This window comes from Ruditapes philippinarum, unplaced genomic scaffold (genome assembly GCF_026571515.1).
Source record: "Ruditapes philippinarum isolate M1 unplaced genomic scaffold, ASM2657151v2 ctg240_1_1_1_1, whole genome shotgun sequence".
NCBI classification, from domain to species: domain Eukaryota; kingdom Metazoa; phylum Mollusca; class Bivalvia; order Venerida; family Veneridae; genus Ruditapes; species Ruditapes philippinarum.
The window spans coordinates 11,717-38,473 of record NW_026865789.1 but is presented as its reverse complement, the minus strand read 5'-3'; the positions used below and the strand labels follow the sequence as shown (position 1 = coordinate 38,473).

The following is a 26,757-nucleotide window of genomic DNA, read 5'->3' as shown; positions in this document are numbered from 1 at the left end:
CAGAGAATTGCTGAACTGTGTTAAGTTTCACAAGCAGTGTACATCAGAAGATTTTATTCAATCACAACATCAAATAGAATGTTTATGACATGTACTCTACAGCTACTGCTTGGATGCCACAAAACAACATTAAATGCAAATTTAGCACCAGTAAAGAGGCAGAAAAAACCACTTTCTTGCATCACCCTGTTCTATTGAATTTCATGAACAAAGACTACACACAAGCTTAAATATTGTTTACTTCACATTGATATTTTATACAAAAATAGTTTTCTTATAATGCTGAAGAAAACAGTAGTTATGTGATAAAGGCAATACATGGTTGAAAGTAGTTCTTGAAAAGGTCAATCATCACTTATATACGTCTTTGTATATCATTGCTCAGTTTATGTCTCACAGCTTCACTAACCTTGAGAGATCATACACACAAATTTAGATGGCAGTGTCTCAAATACAGTTATATTGAACTGCTATTTTAATCAACAAGAAACAGGTTTCCTCACATGTGTATTATATAGTATTTATCTGTCACTAGTTTTAAGAACAGATTTGTCTGTATTTTCATCATCTTCCCAATAAAAATCTTCTTCCTGGGAGGAATCCTCATGATTTTCACTATCCTCTTTGTTGTTCTCACCCAGATAATTATGAAACATTAACTTTTGTTGTGGGGAAATCTCTGGAACCTTTGCCTAAAAGACAATATTAAAATATCAAAATATTTATGCATTATTCGTATATTTTTTCAAAATGCCAGTTTTTATTACATGCTCTTAAGAAGACAAAGAAATTATTTTCATAAAATTTCACAGCCAAATCATAAAATATAATTTTCATAGTTGCCAGACAGTACAGTAAAATTTCTGTGTTGAACTTTGATTAGTCGATTTTCTCTATGTGTCTAAATAAAATTAACGTCCTGTTTTTCCTCCTATATATAGTCCAAAAGTACAAAACCTATATACGAGTCAATATGAGTCAATAAAATATGTAATATTTTTACAGGTGTCACAACTTGACCCACCTTAGAACATGCATGTAGTTTGTTTTCATTTGTTTTTATTGTTCCTTACAGTAACATTGTTACCTACATATGATTATTTTGCCAGCTTTACAAGCAAATGAAGATTTTTCATGCACTTTTTCATGTACATTGTTTAAACCTTGGCAGAACCACCAATCTGCGAGCTAGCTTTCTCATTGTTAGTGATCAGATAGCACAAGAATTTCATAATTTAGTCATGTAAAATATCAAATTTCTAACATTCAAATAGGACAAATAGATCAAAACCAACACAAATTTCGATATCAATACATGTTTCGTTTTATTAGCTTCGTCAGTTGATACATTAAGTCGGTTGATCTACTTCTAAACTAATCACATATAGGTGTTTGTTCAACTATTCAAAATGTCCTTTTATCAACCACCTACCTTTTTCACTGACTTAGGAGTAACATGTTTCTTTTTGCCCCTTGATAAAAGTCTTCTTTTGAGAATTTTATGCACATATGCATCAGTATCACCACTGAAAATAATAAAGTCATATCTGATGCTTAAAATCTGTTTCATGTTTTCAAATTAAATTGGTTAATGGGTTAAACTACAATGTACTTTAAATACATACAATGTTTTGATAACAGTTACTATTACACATTGACTTTATAAACATAGTAATATTTTCAGGTTGTTACTATGTAACTTTTACAAGAAACCTTTGTAACTAAATTATTTTTCATCAAGAGCTGTCTACAGAGCAACGATAACCCCATTGCTGGGTTGTGGAACAAGAGATTTTTTTAAGTAAGTTGTAGAAAGGTCATTTTTATGTTTAAATCTATAATAAAGTTATGTACTAGGTTTCATTCAAGAGAAGGTGATAACCTTAAAACAGGAATAAATAATACCTGTCAGTTCTGTGGAAACAAAGGGGATACGTAAAAAAAACAAAACTGAATGAAAGTTGTGACAGTTTTCAGTATGCTGAAGTGGTGTTTGATGACAATTTTGTCTAAAAACCAGATCTACATAATACTGATTTTTTTGAAGGAGCAAAATGAACATCAGGTTTTCTATATGGAGGTAGAATTAAGCATAGGTATGAGGAAATTGGTGTTACCTTCCCTCCAATGTTTCTACATTGATATTAGAAACTGGAGTCTTCTTAGTTGAAGCAAATGGTACACTAATTCTCCTACACATAGTTTCTGTGCTTACAGGCGTCTCAAACCTCGACTTGCCCTGTTTCCGAGCTAACTCTTCAAAGATTGCATCATCATCATTTTCCCCAAGAACCTGTTGTAAAATGTATATATATAAATACATCATTCTCACATGAATTTTCACTTGTTCTGACTTTGTTGTTGCTTTTTTTTTTGGTAAGGGTTTACGTTCCCGCAACACTGTAAAGGTCATATAGCTTTCCAGCTTTACTTTTGGAGGAAGACCTCCCCTGCTGTACATTATTTCAGGCAGTAGAATTTCAGTAGAACCAACAATATTCCATAAGCTAGTTGGATAGCTTTGTTACATGAAAGAACCAAAAGTCCCTTCCAGGATTCAAACCAACAGCAGTGAGGGACAAGTGGGTTAATGCTGTACTTTACACTTTTCCTCAAGAACAGTCTTCCACTGGAACAGACTACCCTCTAATATTGTTTCATAGCCAACTTAACCAGTTCAATATGGCTGTAAGCTAAATTGAGCATATCACTCAATAATAGATAGCTAAAAAGCTTTTACTTTTAACAAACCCTATTCATTTCCAACTGTCTGATTTGGTTTTGTCACACCGACACAGTATAGGTCATATGGCGACGTTCCAGCTTTACTAGTGGAGGAAGACCTCAGGTGCCATTCTGTGCATTATTTCAGACACAAACTGTCACCTGAGTAGAACCACCGACGTTCAGTAAGCTAGCTGGATAGCTTCCTCACATGAAAGAATCCAAAGTCCTGGTCGGGATTCGAACCCATAGCAGTTAGGGGCAAGTGGTTTGAAGTCAACGACCTTAACCACTTGGCCACGGACGCCCCATTTCCAATTGTTATTTCATATATATTTTCCCACCGTTACTATATATATACATGTATGTTTATTTAATCTTATATGTCTATCTAACTTTCATTATTATCAAACCTCTCATGAGGACATAGACGGACAAGATTTATATTTGATATCATGCATAAAATGTATTAAAACTAGTCATACGAAGTTGGCAAAGGTTAAAGTTATTATTTAATTACTTTTGTAACAAACAAGTTTTATCAATAAAAGAGATATTCTAACCTTCCTTTTTCTTGAATTTCTGAATGGTGTGGAGTCAAAGATGTCATCTGTGTAATTATCATTTTGTTGTTCTAGCAAGTCTTTTAATTGTTGTTTTCTCTTTAATGTTCCAACATTTGCAGTTAAACTGGTCACCTTCTCCTTTTCTACACAAATAAAACCAATAAAAATACAAGTAAATTATAGTATAAATATCAACTAAACTTACATATAATTTTAATAATGGATTCAAAATGACTATTTATGATATAGCACTTGAGGGATATGGAGGCCCTGGATTGTTTACCTGAGAAATGAGACAAGGATTTCACCACAAATGAAAATTCAAATTATTTAAAGGTCATTATTAGTTTATTTTTCTGGCCATCTTGTTCAGGATGCCAATGGATTATAGCTTTTTAGCTCGACTATTCGATAAGAATAAGTAGAGCTATTGCAGTCACCCGAGCGTCGGCGTCGGCGTAACCACTTATGTTAAAGTTTTTGTAATAGTTCAAATATTTTCAAAGTCCATTGACATATGGCTTTGAAACTTTGCACACTTGTTCACCATCATGACCCCAACCTGTAGACAGGAGGAGGTAACTCTATCAAGCATTTTGACAGAATTTTGCCCCTTTTTCGACTTAGAATTTATGTTAAAGTTTTTGTAATAGTTCAAATATTTTCAAAGTCCATTGACATATGGCTTTGAAACTTTGCACACTTGTTCACCATCATGACCCCAACCTGTAGACAGGAGGAGGTAACTCTATCAAGCATTTTGACAGAATTATGCCCCTTTTTCGACTTAGAATTTACGTTAAAGTTTTTTGTAATAGTTCAAATATTTTCAAAGTCCATTGACATATGGCTTTGAAACTTTGCACACTTGTTCACCATCATGACCCCAACCTGTAGACAGGAGGAGGTAACTCTATCAAGCATTTTGACAGAATTATGCCCCTTTTTCGACTTAGAATTTACGTTAAAGTTTTTGTAATAGTTCAAATATTTTCAAAGTCCATTGACATATGGCTTTGAAACTTTGCACACTTGTTCAACATCATGACCCCAACCTGTAGACAGGAGGAGGTAACTCTATCAAGCATTTTTGACAGAATTATGCCCCTTTTTCGACTTAGAATTTACGTTAAAGTTTTTGTAATAGTTCAAATATTTTCAAAGTCCATTGACATATGGCTTTGAAACTTTGCACACTTGTTCACCATCATGACCCCAACCTGTAAACAGGAGGAGGTAACTCTATCAAGCATTTTGACAGAATTATGCCCCTTTTTCGACTTAGAATTTACGTTAAAGTTTTTGTAATAGTTCAAATATTTTCAAAGTCCATTGACATATGGCTTTGAAACTTTGCACACTTGTTCAACATCATGACCCCAACCTGTAGACAGGAGGAGGTAACTCTATCAAGCATTTTGACAGAATTATGCCCCTTTTTCGACTTAGAATTTACGTTGAAGTTTTTGTAATAGTTCAAATATTTTCAAAGTCCATTGACATATGGCTTTGTAACTTTGCACACTTGTTCACCATCATGACCCCAACCTGTAAACAGGAGGAGGTAACTGTATCAAGCATTTTTTTTACTATCAAGCACTAAGAATAGTCGAGCGTTGCTGTCCTACCGACAGCTCTTGTTTTATTGTACAATACCATCCAAGGATCATAAATACTAGTATATTGTTTCATCAAAATCTGTGCAGGAGTTTAGAAGATGTGCTAATGAGAACTAAATTCTTATCAATAATATGAGACATGGAAAATGTATATACAAGTATAGGAATGACTCTCAACTTACACTAAAATATCTCCTAAGAATTTGAAGTTAGTGATTTGAATGCTTCTAAAATATCAAATAAGTTATGTTTAAAAAACATTAAGTACCTATTATCAAAAGTTCTTGTCTAAAATTACCTTTCACATTTTTCTTGTTTTTCTTCTCTGCTGACTTTGGTGGTTTCTGATCAATGTAATACATGGCTTTACACATCTCAGCAGTTTTTGTTCTAACTTCAGCTGACACTTTCTCCCAGTAATGTGTGTTATTTGGAGGCACATTCTTACATGCACTGAAATATAAAACAATTTTAAATATCTTTTTGTTAGGGGGTTTTGAATCAAACCAACACTGTAAATTGTATGGGAACTTTCCACTATTACTAGTTGAGAAAGACCCCAGGTGCCAAACTGTGCATTATTTCAGGCACAAGTGGGCACCAAAGTAGAACCACAAGCCTTTTATAAACTAGCTGGATAGCTTCCTCATGTGACACAATCATGGAAGATTTGAACCTAAAGAAGTGAGAAGCAACTAAAGGTCTGCAACTATAGTATAACCACTCTGCATCAGAGATTACTCTTCACATGTCAATATAAAACAAATATAATCAAAATTTCCATCACATTATTTAAAAGTAAAATAAAGAGAATCTAGATTAAATAGAGACTCAAAATTAACATTTGTTGATTTATTTTTACATGCCTGTCAATTTCTGAAAAAAGGAAAAAACAAAACCTTGTAACTTACTATTGAAAAGGGAACTTACTCTTTTAATCTATCTTTTTCTTCTTTAGTCCAGTGGTCAGTGTTATCATCCGAGCATTCTGGTGCTTTATGAACATTCTCTGACTTTTTCTTACTTTCTATCACACTTAATTTACTAAATGCACGTTTTTGTATCCCATTTTTCTTCTTCCCAGATTTACTTACTGGTTCAAGACTGGGATCATCAGTATCTTGCTGATCATCTTCTTCTATTACTGGGAGAGTTTTACCTCTCTTTCTAAAACATGTTCCCTTATTATTTATATCACGCTTACTAACTACACTTTTCCTTTTTGATTCTTTATCTGATTCAAAGTCACTGTCCTTCAATTCATCAGTGATTGCTTTCTCTTTAGTAGCAAGAACTCCCCCTTTTTTGCTTTCTTTCAATCCAACTCCAACATCCATTTTTGGCACCTTTACATTTCTAGATCTCAGTTTTCTACAGCCTATATCCCCAGGACTGTTTCTTTCCCGAGTCCTAATATCCCCAGTACTAGATGACACAACATTAACTTGATCAACCGTTCTTCTATTTTCTTTTACTAGATTGGGTCCATTATCATTTTTTCTTTTTGATCTTTTAGCTTTAATAGGGTCTGACACTTCTTGGTCAGTTAAAGTGGTTTCAAGGTCTGTAGTTTCAGATATATCAAATGGATTGTCTGTATCTGTTGTTGCCTCATCATCAATCAATTTATTACTGTAGCAAGTATTAAGTTTTGTTACCTTTTTTCTTCTTGACCTATGATTTTCCAGGATAACTTTTACCTCTAGTTTCAAGTTTTGATTAATATCTTCATCTGATTGGCTAGAATTGTTTGCAGCTTTAGAAGATGCAGGTTCTACCAGTTCTTTTCTTTTTGAGTAATGTTTTTTCTTTGTTTCAACTGAGGAGACACTAGAGTTCAATGAAGATTTGCTGGCATTCAATGAATAATCTTTGTCTTTTTGCCTTGGATTCCAATATGGTTTTACCTTATGTGTTGATTTCTAGGGATGGAAAGAGAAAAAGAAATAAAAGAAAACTAGCAAATATAAGATACTTTTAACATATATTATAAGAAAATGAACATCAAATTACCTGCTTCATTTCAACAATCAGAAGAGCAATTTATTGTAAAATATTTATGATCAACAAGTGCTAACTTTATTGTAAAATATTTATTATTAACAAGTGCTAATTTCATTGCAAACTAGAAGGGGCTATGTCTCAAAAGCATATGACTCCCAAAGCAAGGTATGGCACTGATCACTCCTGTGAATTTTGGTCAAAATCCCACCAACTGTTTGATCTTTGAAAGCGGGACAAGATTTTTCTATTGATAGCTTTGACGGCCATTTTGTGCAGCAAAGAGGAACGTGCCAGCCATATGAACGAGGGATGGTACAGATCACTTCTGTGTAGTTTCATTAAAATCCCACCAGCAGTTTGACCTGTGAAAGCCGGACAAGATTTTTTTATTTATAGCTCAGGCTGCAATTTTGTGCAGCCAAGCGCAACATGTGGGTGATACTAACAACTATGGATGGTACTTATCACTCTTGTAAAGTTTCATTGAAATCCTGCCAGCAGTTTGACCTGTGAAAGCCGTACAAGATTTTTTCTTTTTATACTCTGGCAGCCATTTTGTGCAGCGAAGCGAAACATGCCGGTGATATGCACATAGGTCAATCCACAAATTTAAGATTAAGTAAGTATTGAGCTTTGTTTAAATGCAATAATCATTTTTACCTTATAACCATCCTCAAACTGCTGTAAGAATAAGCTGGAAGCAATAGTTGGTGCCTTTACAGTGATATTTTCCCCATCCAGCTCTAGTGTTTGACCTGTCCACCACTGTAATCTAGGCTTTATTAACCTACCACTCCTTGAACGTCCTAAACTCTCCAAATCTACACTCTCTCCAGACGGTGTCAGAACTAAAATAAATCAAAAACAAAAAGATTAATTGGAATAGTTTTAATAGTTTATATTTATGATTTACAATTCAACACACCAATATGTGGTCTGTACATTAAGAGTTGACAAAGTTGCATTAACAAGACCTGTCAGAGGAGACAGCATACTTGACTAATTAATTATGACCTACAGGAAAGAAGGGTAAACTATGATAAAACTAGGACATGCCTCACTACATTCCACTGCTTTATCAGTCTACTTATGAATAATGTGGCAGTATGACAGCAGACAGATGGACAAGGGCAAATCTATATCCCCCATTTAGTGTTGGCATAAATATTAATCATAATTATAAATATATTTCTGTAAAAGTATCAAGAAAGCACTCAAATGACAAACATTTTTGCAACAGATATAATGAATTTCAATATGTCAATGAAAGTGAGTAACATAACAAACAAGAACGTGTTTGTTAAACACAAATGACCCCGGCTCAGATTCTTGTCAGTAACAATATTTAAAATAAAGGCTGTATGGGCAAAAGTGTAAAAAATCTATTTTTAGCACTGGTGACCTTGACCCAACTGACCTCAACTCCATCCAAAGGAAGAATATCATGCAACTTATTTTCCTACCAAATATGAAATAAATCTGTCAATATATAAAGGCTGTATGGGCAAAAGTGTAAAAATCTATTTTTAGCACTGTTGACCTTGACCCAACTGACTCCTAACTACATCCAAATGAAGAATACCATGTAAGTTATCTTCCTACCAATTATAATACAAATCTGTCAATAAATAAAGGCTGTATGAGCAAAAGTGTAAAAATCTATTTTTAGCACTGGTGACCTTGACCCAACTGACCTCACCTCCATTCAAATGAGAATACCTTAATTTTATGTTCCTACAAAATATACAAGATACAAGACATCTGTCGATAGAATAAGGTTAATACACCTGTAAAAGTGTAAAAAATCTATTTTTGACATTGGTGACCTTGACCCAAATGACCCCTTACTAAGGAAAAGGAAGAGGACCTCCCTTGGTATGACTATTATAAACATGAAAGACATTAACTTAAAAATAAAGGAATAGGTTAACTATACAAGGCCCTATTTTCAAAGTGATAAAAAGGGAAATTACTGGGAAAATGGATGGCACATTTATATTACTTGGTAATATCATGTACATTATATTGATAAGTAAGTGTGAAAATTATTAAGCCATTAGTTCAGATAGAACATAAGATATTTCCAACTTGCCGGTTTAGGTTAACCATTATTCATTTTCTAAGTGCTGAAAAGGGCCATAACTTGGTGCAAATGGAAGCCATAGTTATGTAACTTGCCCAGAACATATACATTGTATGGATTAGTAAGTGTGTAAATTATGAAGCCATTGGCACAGGTAGAACTTAAGAAAAATCCAACTTGCCATTCTAGGTTAACCTCGTACTGACAGACGGACGTTCCAACATTTTGGGTTTAGGGGCTATTTTCTTTGTTATTTTCTTTGTTTTCTTAAGGGCTACTAGCCCATAAACCCTTTGATCACGGAATGAACCTATTGTTCTCTTTTGTTTTCTTTACTGATATATAGCCCCTAAACCCAAAATGTTTGCTCGGACAGACAGACGGTTCAATTACTATATGCCCGGTGCATAAAAATGTGTAATATATGTTAATTGCATCAATGAAAGCAACAACATGGTGAACTATGTGGTCATAATGGTGGAATAGCAAGAATGATCTTAATTCAGTATAAATGAAGTACAAAACTATTCTGTTCTTTTCAAAATAATTCTTTACAGCATTTTTGGGCAAACCTTTAAATTATATTTATTTTTCCTCCCTTTATCTTTAGTACTTTATCAACACATTACCATCTTTTGTCATTATATTCTATATTATAAATTAACACAAGTAATTTATGTATGAATACACTTACTAGTCTTTGTTCTTTTATATGGTTCTGCTGGTATAGAAACACCCTTCTCTCTGTTAGATACTGGAGTATTATCAAGACTGACACTAGACTTTCTCCCTTGGGTATCATCTTTAACTTGACTTTTCTTCTCCGAGGATAATACAGGCTTCTTGTCATTGCTCTTAGTCTGAGTAGATTGTTTTTGCTTAAAGTCCTTCTTGCCACCAATTTGTCCTTTCTTTTTTGATGTATGTGTTGTTTTGTGTTTTGAAATTGTAGATTTCTTCTTACTGCGTTTTTTGGTACATAAGTGCTCCTGAACCAATTCTTGCCACTCTTTTGGAAACCCAGACTTAAACTTTTCAATGATCTCAACAGGCAAACCTTGAAGAAAAAATATGAATTAAAAAAAATGTGTATATTCACAATTAACAGTATCAATTGGAGAAGCTTAATAAAGTAAAATATGTACTGATTTAGTGTGTAGGTTTAAGAATTTTTTTTATCATACAATTAAGGATATAAACTAAAGGAAAACATTTCTTCTTTCAGTTGTTGTGATTATTCAATTTCATTATTTAAGACAGACACAGCACAAATAGATTCTGTGTTTTTTGTACAATTATAACCTGTTTAATGCAAACTAGTGTCAAGAAAAACAATAACAATAGATCCTAAATAATTGTTATAAAAGAGCCTGGATTATGTAGGAATGAACAAAGAGGAAGTTTTCATTGGAGATAGTAATGAGTCTTAAATATTGACAAAAGGAATTTTTAACTTTACTATATTTCATTTAAAATCCTTGCACATTTATTGGTTTAGAATGTGATCTTCAATTATAATTGCAAGACATGAATTTAGTTTCAAGTGAATACAATCAGTAGTTTTAAAGACTACTGTTGCACACAAGGCTAAAACCAAGAATTTCCTAAATTCAAAAAGGGCCATAATTACGTTTAAATCCAAGCTAGAGTGATGGGTCTAGTATATTGACCTCCTGCTTTGCTCTCAAAAACATGTGTGATGTAACACACTAATATCTTAAGTGGTTGTTGACACTTAATGAAGTACAAGAAGTTGCAAATAAAAGTTTAACTCAAGTAATACGCCACCCCCCTGGTGAGAAGGATAGCCCCACTATTAGTTGTGCTACCAAAACAATAACTATACCATAAGCAAAATATGACAGTACAAAAATTTAAGTGCATATTATGTGATATTTACCCTCATTTAGGCTTAACAATTTATCCATGTTACCCTTCAACCTGTAGATTGAGCCGCTATTTGACATTAACCTCTTCTTGTCCAACCTTTTCTCTATAGCTGAACTGTGCCACAAATTCCCGCTATCACTAAAAATATTAAACAAAATGCATGTATGTATTTTTATTTAAAACAAACTTTTGTGTGTTTATAAGCTTTTCATTAACAAATTATTTACATTACTCTTCACTTACTTGATTTCTTTGATCGAAAATCAAATAACCTTTTAAACTAAAATTATTAACAAGAATGTCGAACGACACATATACCCCCCTTTCTAGCCATTGACTCACATAATTGGTAATTTTATTAAAGAAACTTGCCAAAAATGGGTACATGGAAGTGTTCAATTATGGAAAAATCAAAGGAAACCATTTTGACATTTAAGGCCCGTGTGACATTGACCTTTGACCTAATGACCCCTAAATCAATAGAGGTCATCTAATACTTATGACCAATAACTAGGTGAAATAAGAAGACTTTGTGATGAATACTTTTCAAGATAATCAGCAGAAACCCTTTTGACATTTAAGGCCCCTGTGACCTTGACCTTTGATATAGTGACCCCAAAATCAATAGGGGTCATCTACTAGTGATGACCAATCACTATGTGAAATATGAAGACTTTGTGATGAATACTTTTCAAGATAATCAGCGGAAACCATTTTCACATTTTAAGGTTCCTGTGACCTTGACCTTTGACCTAGTGACCCCAAAATCAATAGGGGTCATCTACTAGTGATGACCAATCACTATGTGAAATATGAAAACTTTGTGATACATACTTTTCAAGATAATCAGCGGAAACCATTTTGACATTTAAGGTCCCTGTGACCTTGACCTTTGACATAGTGACCCCAAAATCAATAGGAGTCATCTACTAGTTATGACCAATCACTATGTGAAATAAGAAGACTTTGTGATGAATACTTTTCAAGATAATCAGCAGAAACCCTTTTGACATTTAAGGCCCCTGTGACCTTGACCTTTGATATAGTGACCCCAAAATCAATAGGGGTCATCTACTAGTGATGACCAATCACTATGTGAAATATGAAGACTTTGTGATGAATACTTTTCAAGATAATCAGCGGAAACCATTTTCACATTTTAAGGTCCCTGTGACCTTGACCTTTGACCTAGTGACCCCAAAATCAATAGGGGTCATCTACTAGTGATGACCAATCACTATGTGAAATATGAAAACTTTGTGATACATACTTTTCAAGATAATCAGCGGAAACCATTTTGACATTTAAGGTCCCTGTGACCTTGACCTTTGACCTAGTGACCCCAAAATCAATAGGGGTCATCTACTAGTGATGACCAATTACTGTGTGAAATATGAAGACTTTGTGATACATACTTTTTAAGATAATCAGCGGAAACCATTTTGACATTTAAGGTCCCTGTGACCTTGACCTTTGACCTAGTGACCCCAAAATCAATAGGGGTCATCTACTAGTTATGACCAATCACTATGTAAAATATGAAGACTTTGTGATAAATACTTTTCAAGATAATCAGCGGAAACCATGTGGTCTACCGACGGACAGACGGACCGACAGACAGACAGACAGAGCGACATTAGCAAAACAATATACCCCCTCTTCTTCGAAGGGGGGCATAAAAACATGCAGCTTAGAAGTTTTTGGAAAAAAAGTCTAATAAACAATTTCTATGTTTTGTGTTATGTTAATTACATAATAAATATTTTAAAATGGAATATTTGTTAGTACATCTTTCATGACTTTATAGTAATTGCATTGATTGCTTTCCAACTAAATAACAATATATTAGTACTATTAACAGAATTTTGATGACACTTTAAGATAAAACGGAAACTTAAAACTTTGAGAACACTTACGCTTTCACTCCAACCAAATGAACTCCTTTCCCATTTGGTAATGACCTTATTATCCAGTTCTCTATCACCTTTTCAACCTTTGACCCTTTCTTTGACCTTGACTTTTTGTTATCTAAGGGACTATGAGGTAAATCTATATCTGATGATTCATCTGTATGTAAAGGTGGTGCTGATTCTTCTCCTGTAAACAAAATGAGCCGCATCATGACAAAACTAACATAGTGCGTTTGCGACCAGCATGGATCCAGACCAGCCTGCGCGAATGCACAGGCTGGTCTGGATCCATGCTGGTCGCAAACGCACTATGTTGGTTTTGTCGTGACGCGGCTCAAATGTATTCCTGATAACAATTTAATTATGATATTTAATGTGAAGGCAAAACTGTACAACAGAGATTGTCAGACAGATGTGTAGAATATATTAACCAACTGCTTAAACAGCATATACCTGACTGTCCAATATAAAACAAATCATGGGGTAATGAAAATGAGTAAACTAAATATAATGATTTTAAACTACTGCTGTTATCTTTTCACACAATAAAAGGCAGTCATTTGTATGATACAACTTCAGTATCAACATACAGCGCTAACTAATACATGTATTTAGCATACCTAAATTATACCTTACGTTGAATTATATCTTAATCTTCAAGCTGTTTTTTTTATAAAGAACTTGTCCTTCTTTGAATTTTGAACTGTCCACAAGCACTTAAAGGATTTGAACATCAAAGTATTTAAAGTCAGTAAACAACATAAAATATATAATAATGTTGTGCTAGATAAGATGTGCAGGCTGGCAATGCTATACACTGTTGGCTAGACACTCAAAGGGACGCAAAATTAAAACTCCATACCTTCATCAGTAGATGGAATTTCTCTTACAGTAATTTCCTCTTGTCCTTGGTCATCAGAACATTCCTCCTCCTCTAATATTGTTATTTCTACAGATATAAATCAAAACTTTTAACAAAAAAAAAAACAAAAACAAAAAAGATATACAATCATACATATATTCTGAAAATTACACAGACACCATCTGGCCATCTGGTAAGTCATCACTTAAACATTAAATTAATTCAGTCATTCAAATTTAGTGTGTACGAACAGTCTACTCCATTTTGTAACAAGATTAACAAGGTCCCTGCCATTTACCTTCTATTTTCTTTTTGTTTTATATGGATTATAGAGAATTCATGACAATTCAAAGATAAGAAACACTATCTAAAGTTACCTTCTATTTTCTTTTTGTTTTATATGGATTATAGAGAATTCATGACAATTCAAAGATAAGAAACACTATCTAAATTCTCCAATAACATTATTATAAGAAATAACAATTATAAAATCAATGAACAGTTGAAGCATTTACCTTCCTCAGAATCTGACTCTGTTTCTACTGTGCTGAAATAACAACAATGCCAAAGATAAAATATTATTCTATGGTGGTTCCAACATGAATATAATCAAATATCAATATTCATTCTAATGCCATGAATAAAACAGCAAAAAAAATATGTATTAAAATCTGTTACTTATAAATGATTATGTTTAAACAAAAATTTAGTTAAGATTTTGTAAAATGTTTCATTAATTCATTCAATAAACCTGTTAATTGGTGCTGTTCTAAAATGTTCATAAATCAACTGCTGCCAGTCACTAGGGAAACCAAGCCAAAACGCTTCTGCTGTCTTCCGTGAAAATCCTGAAATAATATCAGCATATTTAACAAATACAGAAAATTTGAAATTAAATCTTCCTTTAAAATCAAGCATTTGTGATCACTTAAAGAAGTTACAATATGTGGTGTTTTCATAAAATTTGGTTTATACCTCATTGAAAAGTGACAAAACTAAAAAAAAAATCACTACAATGATGAAAAAAAAAACCTTCCCTTTTCATTTATGTCTGTTATTTTACTAACTTCTCATTCATAATGGGAGATACAGACGATATTTCTCTAACTTGCTAGCTTCACATATAAATATATTACTTTCTTTTACACTTACCAGCAGCCATAGCATCAAGCAGTTCCATATTGCCCTCAAGTCTGTACACAGACTTTGTTTGAGTCTCCACAACTTTTTCATTGACTCTACGTGTTATCACTCCACTATGCCAAAAGTTTTCATCTCTTAAACTGAAATTCAATTATTAAATTTGAATTTTATCTCAAAAAATCATGCTACAATAATACAATTACATAAAATATGCCCACATTAATGTCAATTAAAATATACTTGAAATCACAAAGTAAAACAAAAGGGGAAAGAACTATTCATCTATATAGAACTAAAGGTGCTTGATATTCAGTTAAATAATAATGTTCTTAAGCTAAATCAAATCTCCATTTGTACTTTATAATGTATCATTTGTGTACTAAAAATTATAACAATTCCTTCTTTAAGAGTAGTCATCTGTAATTAAACAATCTTGTTTTTTTTTATAACAAAAGTTGACGGTACGACAGCATACTTGACTATTCTCAGTGCTTGATAGTTAAAAAAGAGTATGAAGACAATACACAAAAAAGTTATGATCAAGGTACAAGTTTGCAGACAGCAATGGCAACATTACAATCCACTGCCTTATCTCATTCGGAGAGCATTCTTCTATTTTCACCCTTCCTTCTGTTATAATGATAAGTGAACATATCACTTACTTTTTCTTGCCCTCAACACAGATATCATGTGAGCCGGGTACTGGTTTTATAATCCACATATACAATGAACATACTTTAGTTGACTCCGGAGACATGTTGTCATCTGTAAAGATTTATAGATAAATTCACATACTTTGTGTCAAACGAGATCCCATTTGTTCATGCAAGCTATACTCCTGCTTCAGTATGGCACTTATTTAAGGCCACAATCTCCACATTAAAAGATATCCCACAACTTTTGATTATAAATTTCCCTTTTTCTTGAATGTAAAAATAATTATGAATTGATGAAATACATTGTAATACTTAAAATAAACAATTTGTCACAATTGTCTTTTTATACCTATACATTAAACAAACAAAGCCAATCACTATATTCTTCAATATAATTCTGTGTCTAATTATGTTAATCTTACCATCTTGCAAAACAATGATTATAATTAACATCAGAATATATATCAACAGTATAATTAACATAAGAATATATATCTACAGAAGAACAAATGAAATATCAATAATATGATATTATATATTCAAACCTTCATCTGGTCTATCAGTATAGAAAGCTTCCTGAAAAGTCTCCTCATAAAAGTTATCTTTATTGTTGCCTACTGCACTTCCACTTATCTCCTTTTGTGTTTGATGTCTTGGTCCTTTATCGTGACCACTATCACAGACTACACCATGTGGTTGCCAATCTATCATATCTGTTTGTTGATTACCATGTCTTCTATTTCCAGCTGGCCAACTATTATCACAACTCTGATTAAAGTTTCTCTCCTCATGTTGTTGTCTATTTCTCTGTTGGTAGACCTGCCTGCTAGTCATAGAGTGTCTGTTGTTTAAAGAGTTTCCAACTACAGGATTGTTCTCCTTACTGGTGTTTTCATTCCACTGACTTGACTCCAATGACTTGTCATCATCGTCCATCGATTGATTCTTCAAGCTTATGAAGATGTCAGCTACCGATGTGTTAGCTATATTGGAATGGAATGAAGAGCTTATATTCTGTGGAGATAAAAATGGATCAAACCTTGCACCTTGGGATGCTGCATAGCCATGCTTTATTGGAATTGCTGAGGCTGACACTGTATGACCGTGGCCCAAAAATGGTACATTAAAGTTGTTGTTACCACTGTTTAGATGATTTCCATACAGAATCTGAGAAAAACAAGAAAATAACTACTAGTTTTTTTTTCTACATATCCATACATGTTTATAGAAATTTCTTTAAATAAACAATAAATAAGAAGAAATCATGTTTGAATGAACATCATGCCACAAAGGGGGATGGGGACCTTAGACCTTGGGAGTAAAGGTCATTTTAAGGTCATGATCACTTAAGAACAGTCAGAACAGTCATAAAAGTAATACATTGTATTGACTGATCAGATAAAGCTATATGTGCTCTAGTGATGAGAAGTTAAATGTTTGGAGGTTGTTGCCAAGGTAAATGTTTTCTATTTTGGGTTATGGTGACCCTCACCTTTGACTCTGTAACCTCAAAGTAGAACTCATCAGGGTGAATACACATAAAAAGTTTTAAGGCCAAGGTTAATATTTTCTTTATGGTGACCTTGACTTTTGACCCTGACTTTCTAAGTAGGTCTGGCAGAAAGAATGCATCAAAGTGTATATACACATGATGATGTGAAGTTGGAAAACTTTAAATGAAAGTACTAAGATTAATACAACAACTGCTATTTTGGGTCATGCTGACTTTTGAACCCATGACCTCTTATTTTATTTGTAATCACAATGACATTTCCACAGTGATTATTTTTGTCCATCAAGACTAACGTAAAATAAATTTACCACTCTTACTGACTAACTTCTTATTGTACATTTATAATTAGAAGTAAATACAAAAAAAAAAAAATGAAATGAAATTAAGAAACAGCTTATTGTTTCTTATAAAAAAGTTTGATGTTATTTTTCCCTACCTGAGGCACTGGACTTTCACGAATCAACTGATCTATGTTTGAATCTATAACCTGCTGATTAAACAGTCTCGAATTTCTGTCTTGTAAATTCATCTGAAATAAAAAATTAAAATTAAGTTGTTTTTATCACACAAAGGGTTACTCTTACAGTATTCAAGCTCCTTTTTATGCCCCCACAAAGTGGGGAGCATATAGCGTTGCACTTGTCCGTCTGTCCGTACGTCTGTCCAAGCAAACATTTTGGGTTAAGGAGCTATATAACAGTAAAGAGAACAATAGGTTCATTCCATGATCAAAGGGTTTATGGGCTAGTAGCCCTTAAGAAAACAAAGAAAATAACAAAGAAAATAGCCCCTAAACCCAAAATGTTGGAACATCTGTCTGTACGTCCCGAAATCTTATGAACGCAACTCCTCTTAAACCGGATGGCAGATTTTGCTTAAACTTCCAGGGATGAACAACCTTAATGTGTAGATGGTAGGAAAGGTAGGAATTTTCGCTGTGACCAAATTTAACAGAATTATGGCACTTTGTTGATTTTTTCACTATATACCATATAGAAATTTTGTGAACTCAACTCCTCTTAAACTGATGGCAGATTTTGCTTAAACTTCCAGGGATGAACAACCTTAATAAGAAGATGGTAGTTAAAGGAAGGAATTTTCGCTGCGACCAAATTAAACAGAATTATGGCCCTTTGTTGATTTTTTCACTATATACCATATAGAAATTTTGTAAACGCAACTCTTAAACCGGATGGCAGATTTTGCTTAAACTTCCAGGGATGAACAACCTTAATGTGTAGATGGTAGTAAAGGAAGGAATTTTCGCTGCGACCAAATTTAACAGAATTATGGCCCTTTGTTGAATTTTTCACTATATACCATATATATGTTGTCGGTGGGGGCATCCGTGTCCTTTGGACACAGTTCTAGTTTTAAATAACATTACAATTCTATAAAGTGACTGTGTCTTGAAAATATTTCTCCTGTTGAAGGAAAGGTAATGACAATGTATTTCAATAAAAATAATTTTGTGTGTGTAAATTTTCAATTGACCCTGCACTTGTTGTGGTTGAACATTTTTAAGAATTTCATCATTCTAGTATTTTTGCAACACATACTTTTTTTAAGTACTATACCACTAATGGGCACTTTAAGGAAATGAAAAATTTGCAATATTGTGTTGCAATTCTCAAAGGACACCCAGTGATTTTTATTCAATTTCCAAACAACCTGTGGCTTATTGAAGGGGAAAATATAGCATAGCAGAGGCTATCTATAGGGACAGCTTTCTGTCTTCTTGATGATACAAGTCAGCCGGTGTTGTCATGGTTATGGTGAAGAGTGTGCACAGGGCATTTTAGGGGAAAATATACCTATTTTTGGCTAGGGGAAACAGCCTTAATTCGGCTGTAAAATACAGGGGAAAATATCACTGCCATCTCTGTGCAAAATTTAAGCAAAATTTACCACATGGTTTGGGACCTATAGACATTTTCAAAATTAACTAAATCATGAAAGGAAACTCTAAATAAGCTGTAACACAGTATAATTCTTATGAAAAATGATGTCCTACTAATTTAGCAATTATTGTTAAGAAACAAGTAAATCACATTCATCTAACAAAGTTTAAACACACCACACAAGCTAGTTTCTATTTAAATGACTGAAATGTGTATAAAAATATTGCCTGACCCCATCCATTTAAACCCTTTCTCCCATGAGCATATTGTGAAAAATGGCCATTTTCACTGAAAAGCCTCCTCTTACAAGTTCAAACTGCTATGAAACTATGAAAAATGCTTCAATACTAATCAAACTTGGCACAAATGTTGACTTGACCATTACCTTTGTAACGACATACTCAGTCTTAAATTTCCTGTTACCATGGCAACGAGGGGACATCTGAAAATTGCCAAAAATCGCTATATGCCTCGATTTTTTCCATCAAAATTTATTTCAAAGTGCTGCAACTTCTCAAGGGATTGAGATAGAGTCAAAGGCTTTTCAGCGTTGGTTACACGTTACCTTATGATCGACCTGGGGTCATTTTAAGCCTCTCACAAGTCCAAAATTTTCTTGGCAATGAGGGGCACATCCCCCTTCTGGCAACCCCCTGATGTATCTTTTGGATGGGGGGCGGCGCCGAAAAAGTGCTCACTTTTTTTAGCAACATTTCTCAAACGAAAACATGTGTTTGGGGCCCAAATAGGACATTTTTTCACTATTTCAGGCCTAAAAAAAGGGGGGGGGGTCGAAAGTGCGTTGTTTCGCGTATATATGAGGTAAAGGGTTAAACACTAGTCTTGTTTGACCATTTTCCATTTCAAATATTTTTAAGATCTAATTTAAAATACTTTCATCATGTATTAGATTTTTGAAAAAAAACAGCTACCAACTTGTTATCAACTATAGTATTACTAGTATTACTAGTATTTAGCACAATAAAAAATACCTATAATAATTATATTATTCAAGCCGAACACTTTTTTCTTCTTAAAAGAATAAACTTGCAACCCCATGATGTATCATCTTAATGGGGGGGGCCTCAAAAAGGGAGGGGGTCGAAAAGACGTCAAAACACGTCTATAATGAGGTTAAGGGTTAAGGGCACAACATGTCTGGGTTTTTCTGATGAGACTAAGCAAGGTCCCGTGTAGAAGTGCTTAAACACTTTGCTTGCTAAAGAACCATGACAAGCATCTGGAATTGGGGCATGTTTCTGTATCTTGCATTGTGCATTGTTCTACAAAATATAAAATGACTAACACCCTTTATTTAATGAGGCTAACACATTCGGTTTCCTGTTTTGAGGTCTTATAAACGAAGTTAAATCATTAAGCACAGAACACCTTCTCACACCCTGGTGTGTGCATGTCCCTGAGAAAGGCAAATGGCAGATGATTGAAGAGCCACTGCAACATCATACATGTAAGACGACAAGTTTGTATGTTTTCTACAACTCTGGGTTACTTGTAAGGCAGGCTGTTTTACCAGCAGAACTAAGTGTGCATGAAGATAGCTGCAGATGTCCTGAATAGGGCCTATGGGGAGTGGCCCTACGAAGTAGGCTGGGACACCAAAGAAAGTTGCATGAGTCCCTAGCACTTAAACAGCGGGCCCCTTGCTTGGCATCAACAGACCTTTTATGGGCTACCTCCTTTGCTTACTGTATCTTGTACTACATACAGATAAATCATAGAGGCATCCCCCATGTCCCACGAATCCGAGTCAACTTGACACTAAAACTAACTTGGCCTCCCGAGTCATCTTGGTCATATACCAACTCGGCATGGGTCAACTCAGCCCATAATTATACATTACTTATTATTTTTTATATTCAGTATTCTTGAGAGGTTAAGGTTGGATAATATTTATAAATTATTTGTTACAGTATGTTTAAGCCCAATACACAGGGATATGTTAAATCATCTGCATTAAGTTTACACTGAGGCGTTCAACTGATGAAAATTGAAATAATTAAAATGAAAATATTTATTTAAGGCAGCAGAAGTTGCCCCCCCCCCTTAATTTTTAAACGAAAACAAATTATTATAGAACTGTCGTGATTGATTATAAAGTAATTGACAATACAAACAATCGACCTATCCTTCACGTCTAGATCATAGCCAAGCTAGGAATTGCCTCATTTTTCTTGATTATTTTTCACTACAATAAAATGGCGCCCAACTGTCAGACATAGCACACTAGTTTTTTAGTTTAATTTTCGTCAAATCACGTAACCAGTACCATATGGTACTAAATAATTATGATTAGCCTACAGTTACCTCCCTTCAGTTTCCGGTGTAAATGTAAACAAAACAACCAAATATAATGCGAGATGGAAGTTTTACGATTTTATAAACTTTTTTTATAGATGGGCGATTTTCACGCACATGATTTTGAATTGTGCGCGATCTGTGAAACACTAGCGTGAATCGCGCAATCGCGTGTCATAGAATAGATACTGCATGACCTTCATTTGAAGCGCCTTGTGTGAGATCGGCTACAGGTTTTGCAACATGGAAAAAAAACTAGAAAATTGATGATGGGGGGGGGGGGGGGGGGGCCTGCATAACTTAATGTTTTTTTCCTCTGGATTTTTTCGATTATTTCCACAGTTATTTTGGTTTTTATCTGCTTTTGTTATCAAGTTTTCAGATATTGATGAAAGTCGCGAGCGTCGCTTCCATCCCTTTCACTTATTCAATGATAATACAAGAAACCCCCAGTGTTCCCATTTACGCACATATGTGCGTATTTTACGCACAAAAAACAAAATTCACGTACAGAAATTTAGGCAAGAGGGTAAAAATATGCACAGAAAGTCGGAAACTTAATCATGTAAAGTGTATCATTTAACAAGAGCTGTCTGTAGGACAGCATGCTCGACTATTCTAAGTGCTTGATAGTAAAAGAGCCTTGATATTGTTAAATTTTTTAAGTTCACAAAAGGGCTAATTTTTTTTTATAAATTCATGTTATAGGCCTTAGAGAGAGTCTAATTATACAGAATTGGCTTGACTATTCGGAAGGTAATGTCACAAGGGTTTTTTATTGAGTATAATAATACTAATTACCTATGAATAGATAAATTTGACAGAAAAGGTACAAAGGTTTGTTATTAAGATGTTTTATCAAGTAAATCACTGCTTTATTATTATGAATGCATAAAATTGTCCCAAAAAAGGCACAAACCCTTCAGTAGTTATTGAGATAACAGCTTACAAGCAAAACTTTACCATGAATTTCTAAGTTGAAAAAGGGGAGAAAAATCAGCCTAAATGCAAGATAGAATTATGGATCTTTGTCAGTGACCTACAATTCAGACCCTTAATGCATATGTGAAGTTTTAAATAAATATCTTTAATAGTTATTGAGATATGTAAAACTTGCATGTAAACATTAACCAAGAAACTAAGTAGAAAAGGGGATATGAATCAGCCTTAATGCAAGATAGCGTTATGGAACTTGGTCAGTGACATACAATTATGACCCTCCAATTATGACCCTAAGTGCATGTGTAAAGTTTCAAGTAAATATCTTTGAAGACCGTTAACCTTTAACCAAAATTTCTAAGTTTCAAATGGGCAAATAATTCTGCAAATATTGCAGACAGAGTTATGCAATTTTGCAAACTGATGTACATTGTTACTATAAATAAGTATTTTAAATTTCAATTGAATATCTCAAGCAATTATTGAGATATTTGACTTTACAAAAAACTTTAACCAAAATTTCTAAGTTAAAAAGGGGCATAATTCTGTCAATATTGTAGGCAGAGTTATCCAACTTGTCAATCTGATGTACCTTGTTACTATAAATAAGTATTGTAAGTTTCAATTGAATATCTCAAGTAATAATTGAGATATTTGACTTTACAAAAAACTTTAACCAACGCAGACGCCGACGCGGACGCCGACGCGACTACAATAGCTCTCATATTCTTCGAATAGTCGAGCTAAAAATTATTCTTTTAAACAATTTTTCAAACATAAATCACTTAAAGTGCATTGAAATTGATGAAATGTGAGAAAATCTTCGAATTCACTATGAAGTTTACAGACCCCCAACTGCGAATTATTGCCGTAAATTACAAATTTGAAATTTTTGTTTTACGATGCCTGTAAGAATAGCCGATAAAAAACAGTCTTAAAATATTAAAGAAATATTAATTCTAATATAATTGTAATCAAAATTAACTGGAATTGTAAATGTTTCAGCAGAAAACTGACGAATTTTCATTTGTCACATATTTTCGCGATGCCGATTTTGTTAATTAAAAACATATACAAAAGGGATGCTTTGTTTTGTTCAAAGGTGTGTAGTCACAATTTATATGCTGTTTATGAACTTAAATAACTTAAATAATGGTTATATTAATTGAGATGGAGATATATGCCAGTATGTGTTGGCCACAATGAATTTTACCTAAGGGGGGCGGGGGGGGGGGGGGGGGGAGGAGGAGTGATGGATCTTGACGAAAACAGCATATTGTCTGATGTATGATTTTGGAATTATCCTTAAATTGCATATAAATATTGTACAAACTTATGTACCCCCTGAATTTTTATTTTACCCCCAGTTTTCAAAGGTAAGGGGTAAAAATACCCCCAATGAAAAATAGAAGTGGGAAAACTGACCCCGAGAATACGTGAAATAGGGATATATTTTCATATCTTTCATTGCTTAATCTTACTTGATTAATGCTATGTTATGTTATTTTTTGTTCTGTATTAAATCAAGTGTGAAAATCAAATAGTTAATAGTTATACCGGACCAATGGCTAGTGACTGTCATCCAATTAGACAGTCAATTAATGAATTGTCATCCAATTTGACAGTCAATTAATGAATTATCATGTTTTATCTATGATAAACACAGATGTTAATTGTAGATGACAGGAGGTGATATTCAACTTAATGGGATTAAAAAGTTAATATACACTATGACGTTACCTGTCGTAAATTTACATTCTGTTCAAACTTAATAATAAATTTCAAACAATACGATAAGCTGCAGACTTTTTCAATTTTTAATAACTATACAAGTTATAAGTACGATCACTATTAAATAGTTGGTATATGGCCGAGTTGACACTTTGCCATGTTAGGAGTCCAAATCACAGGTGCTAGTGGCATTGATTTGACCTAAAATGTGTTTGACCTTGTTATTTATCATCCGAAAGATGAGACCGTCATGACATGTACATTGTAACCTGGTATTTACGCTTGAAATACATCAACAAAGAGATCAAACGGGTCGAACACACATGCAAACAACTGGATTTTACATACTTTTAAATGGTTTTATCCTCCGCAATCGAACTTAGTCCTATAAGCCTGTATTTAAAGAAATATCCTACATGTAGACGACATTTTTAGAAGGTAATTCCTACCGGAAGTATTCTCCGGCTTCCGTTTCACATACATTGACAAAGAGCAGAACAGGGAACCAAGCACGTGTTGCGGGAGAACACTTCCGATTTAGGAATTACATTATACATGTAGAATTTTTCTTAAAATACTGGCACATAGGACTTAGTGCCACTCGTGGAGGATAAAACCATTTAAAAGTGTGTAAAATCCAGTTGTTTGCATGTGTGTTCGACCGGTTTGATCTCTTTGTTGATGTATTTCAAGCGTAAATACCAGGTTACAATGTACATGTCATGACGGTCTCATCTTTCGGACCTGGGTGATTTCTTACTTTCCGGCTTTAAAACATTAACTAGTGGTTAATTGGGGATCTGTAAATAGTAAATTATAGTAGAAAAATATATTGTGCATTGATTCCATACAAAAATCCGACGATATTACCGCCCGGTGAAAAATTTTAACACAGATAACCGGCGTACCCATAATTTTCGTACCTGAATGTTGCATACCTTGTCTATAATAATATAACAGTGAAAAAAAATTTTTTTTTAATATATTGATATTTTATTGTATAAATAACAAGGTCAAACACATTTTAGGTCAAATCAATGCCACTAGCACCTGTGGTCCAAATTGGTCCGATACATTTCACATATTTTATTATATTAAAAATTTTCCAGACAGTTTTTTCGTGTAAATATTTGTAATTTATTAAACCACGGTATCGCTAAACTGAAGGGAAAAATTACTTTGATTTTAGCAATTCCTCAGGATCAGATATTTTGATATTTGATTTGTTTATCCCGCCATGTTTACTTCCGGTAGTCGTCTCTAAAATCTATTCAGTACCGGATAAAAATTGCGCAGGAATGGATAAAAGATGCGATGACTGCCGTTATTCTCATTGTACAATACAAGAAAAGAAGTAAATATATATAATGCTTATATAGAAATAATCGTTTAAATGCAGAAAAAAATCAGCAAACCTTCTTGGACTACTTCAATTAACAAACTCGCGAAAAGACGTTTAGGTTGATGCGTAAATTCATTGGTACTTATTTGTAGTGTTACCAACTGAAACTTTCATTTTTGCTGAATTAATATTAAAAACCATTGGTACCACTGGTGACAATTTACTCTGAACGTATTTTATCAGACTATTTGTTTCATTGGCAATATAATATACTTTGGAAACGAAGATGAACCAATGCTATCCGATGGATTTAATCATAAATTACATCGTTGTCAAGTTTTTATTTCAATTTCTTCTTGTTATTGGTGAATTGATCCCGAATTAAATTGTTTATTTGCAATTCTGTACTTGTTTACGTGTTTTAAATGTGCAATGCGATTTCAGCCTTATAGCAACATCAACTAAAATTCATCATATTAACAGAAGAAGCTTAATAATTAAAGCGGAACATAAATTGATAAACTGTGTTGGTAAATAAGTAAAATAGTGAAAAACGGAATCCCTAAAGAAAGCCCAACACGGCAAAATGGTAAGATGTTGCAGGCTCGGTTTGATAGAGCCTGTTCATGGACAGTAATGGAACTTGCAAGTTACCGTCCACACCCCCTAGCACCGACTTAAGCAGAATTCAACATTTAAACACTAAAATGGTGAAATTTTGAATTTAGAAACTTCCGCAGATGTGTTCATACGGCGGTCATCGTGGAACCTTCAATGTGAAAAGCGGCGTATCATCCCCAAGTAAAAGAATGCGTGTGCCCTAAACGAAAAAACAATGGGCGGAACTAAATAAAATGGAATTTTGAAAGGGGGTCTGAGGTTAAGTAAGACTTGCCAACGCTACCTCTACAAATTGATCTATTAATTACAAATTGTGTTCGAAAACTTTTGTACTTTTGTAAATTATTCCTACGTATGTCTACCAATGGTTTTATTCTGAATGCACCTAATGATTTCAAGTTAATTTCACATGATGCATATTTTTGTATGGCTTTTATTTTATTGTCTTATTCATGCGCAACTTTCTGTGCTCAACGATTATCCATTATTATTTTCACCGGGTCTGTATTTTGATAAATGTGTAGTAATTATATGTATGAAAGATTTTTTGGAGGTTCTAGCATGGTTGTTTCACGCCGAAATGATCAAGTTAACATGATATGTAATAGAAAATACAGCTTCCTATACATAGCCTGTGACTTTTTTAGTCAAATTGTACATTTTCAACTTAAGATTTTTTTCAAATAATTTCTGCAATTCAAGATAAGCATAATTCATCTGTAAAAACCATACAAAATGTATTATTCATTTTCGCTAAATTATCTTGTGTCCACAAAGTATTATTACATTGCACAAAATATAATCTGTTTTGCCTTATGATAAATTTCAATAAAGGCTGGTCTCATGCATTTACCCTATATGTAATGACGAGGGAATGATTATGAGAAAGCCATTATGACCTAGAAATTGGATTAGAAGATAGGACACATGAATTTTT

At 33.6% G+C, this 26,757-nt stretch overlaps 1 protein-coding gene across 1 annotated transcript; it reads right to left on the bottom strand.

Moving 5' to 3' along the window:
• Positions 1-221: 221 nt before the first annotated feature.
• Positions 222-25,170, bottom strand: LOC132730341 (mis18-binding protein 1-like). The gene is made up of 18 exons (XM_060716242.1): positions 25,036-25,170; positions 17,407-17,499; positions 16,003-16,624; positions 15,464-15,566; positions 14,811-14,941; positions 14,410-14,506; positions 14,174-14,205; positions 13,659-13,745; positions 12,803-12,983; positions 10,897-11,024; positions 9,691-10,053; positions 7,574-7,761; positions 5,840-6,831; positions 5,208-5,362; positions 3,288-3,433; positions 2,118-2,293; positions 1,433-1,526; positions 222-692 (listed from the first exon to the last, which is right to left on the bottom strand). Exons 2-18 carry the CDS (start codon positions 17,497-17,499, stop codon positions 522-524), a joined length of 3,759 nt encoding a protein of 1,252 aa, XP_060572225.1. The 5' UTR covers positions 25,036-25,170; the 3' UTR covers positions 222-521.
• Positions 25,171-26,757: the final 1,587 nt, after the last annotated feature.

Coding starts and splice junctions, on each gene's coding strand:
- LOC132730341 (XM_060716242.1), bottom strand. CDS start 17,499: ATGAATTTACAAGACAGAAATTCGAGACTGTTTAATCAGCAGGTTATA. Junction 12,984..13,658: donor AATTCCATCTACTGATGAAG/GTATGGAGTTTT, acceptor TTTTGTTTACAG/GAGAAGAATCAGCACCACCT. Junction 3,434..5,207: donor AAACAAGAAAAATGTGAAAG/GTAATTTTAGAC, acceptor TTATTTGTGTAG/AAAAGGAGAAGGTGACCAGT.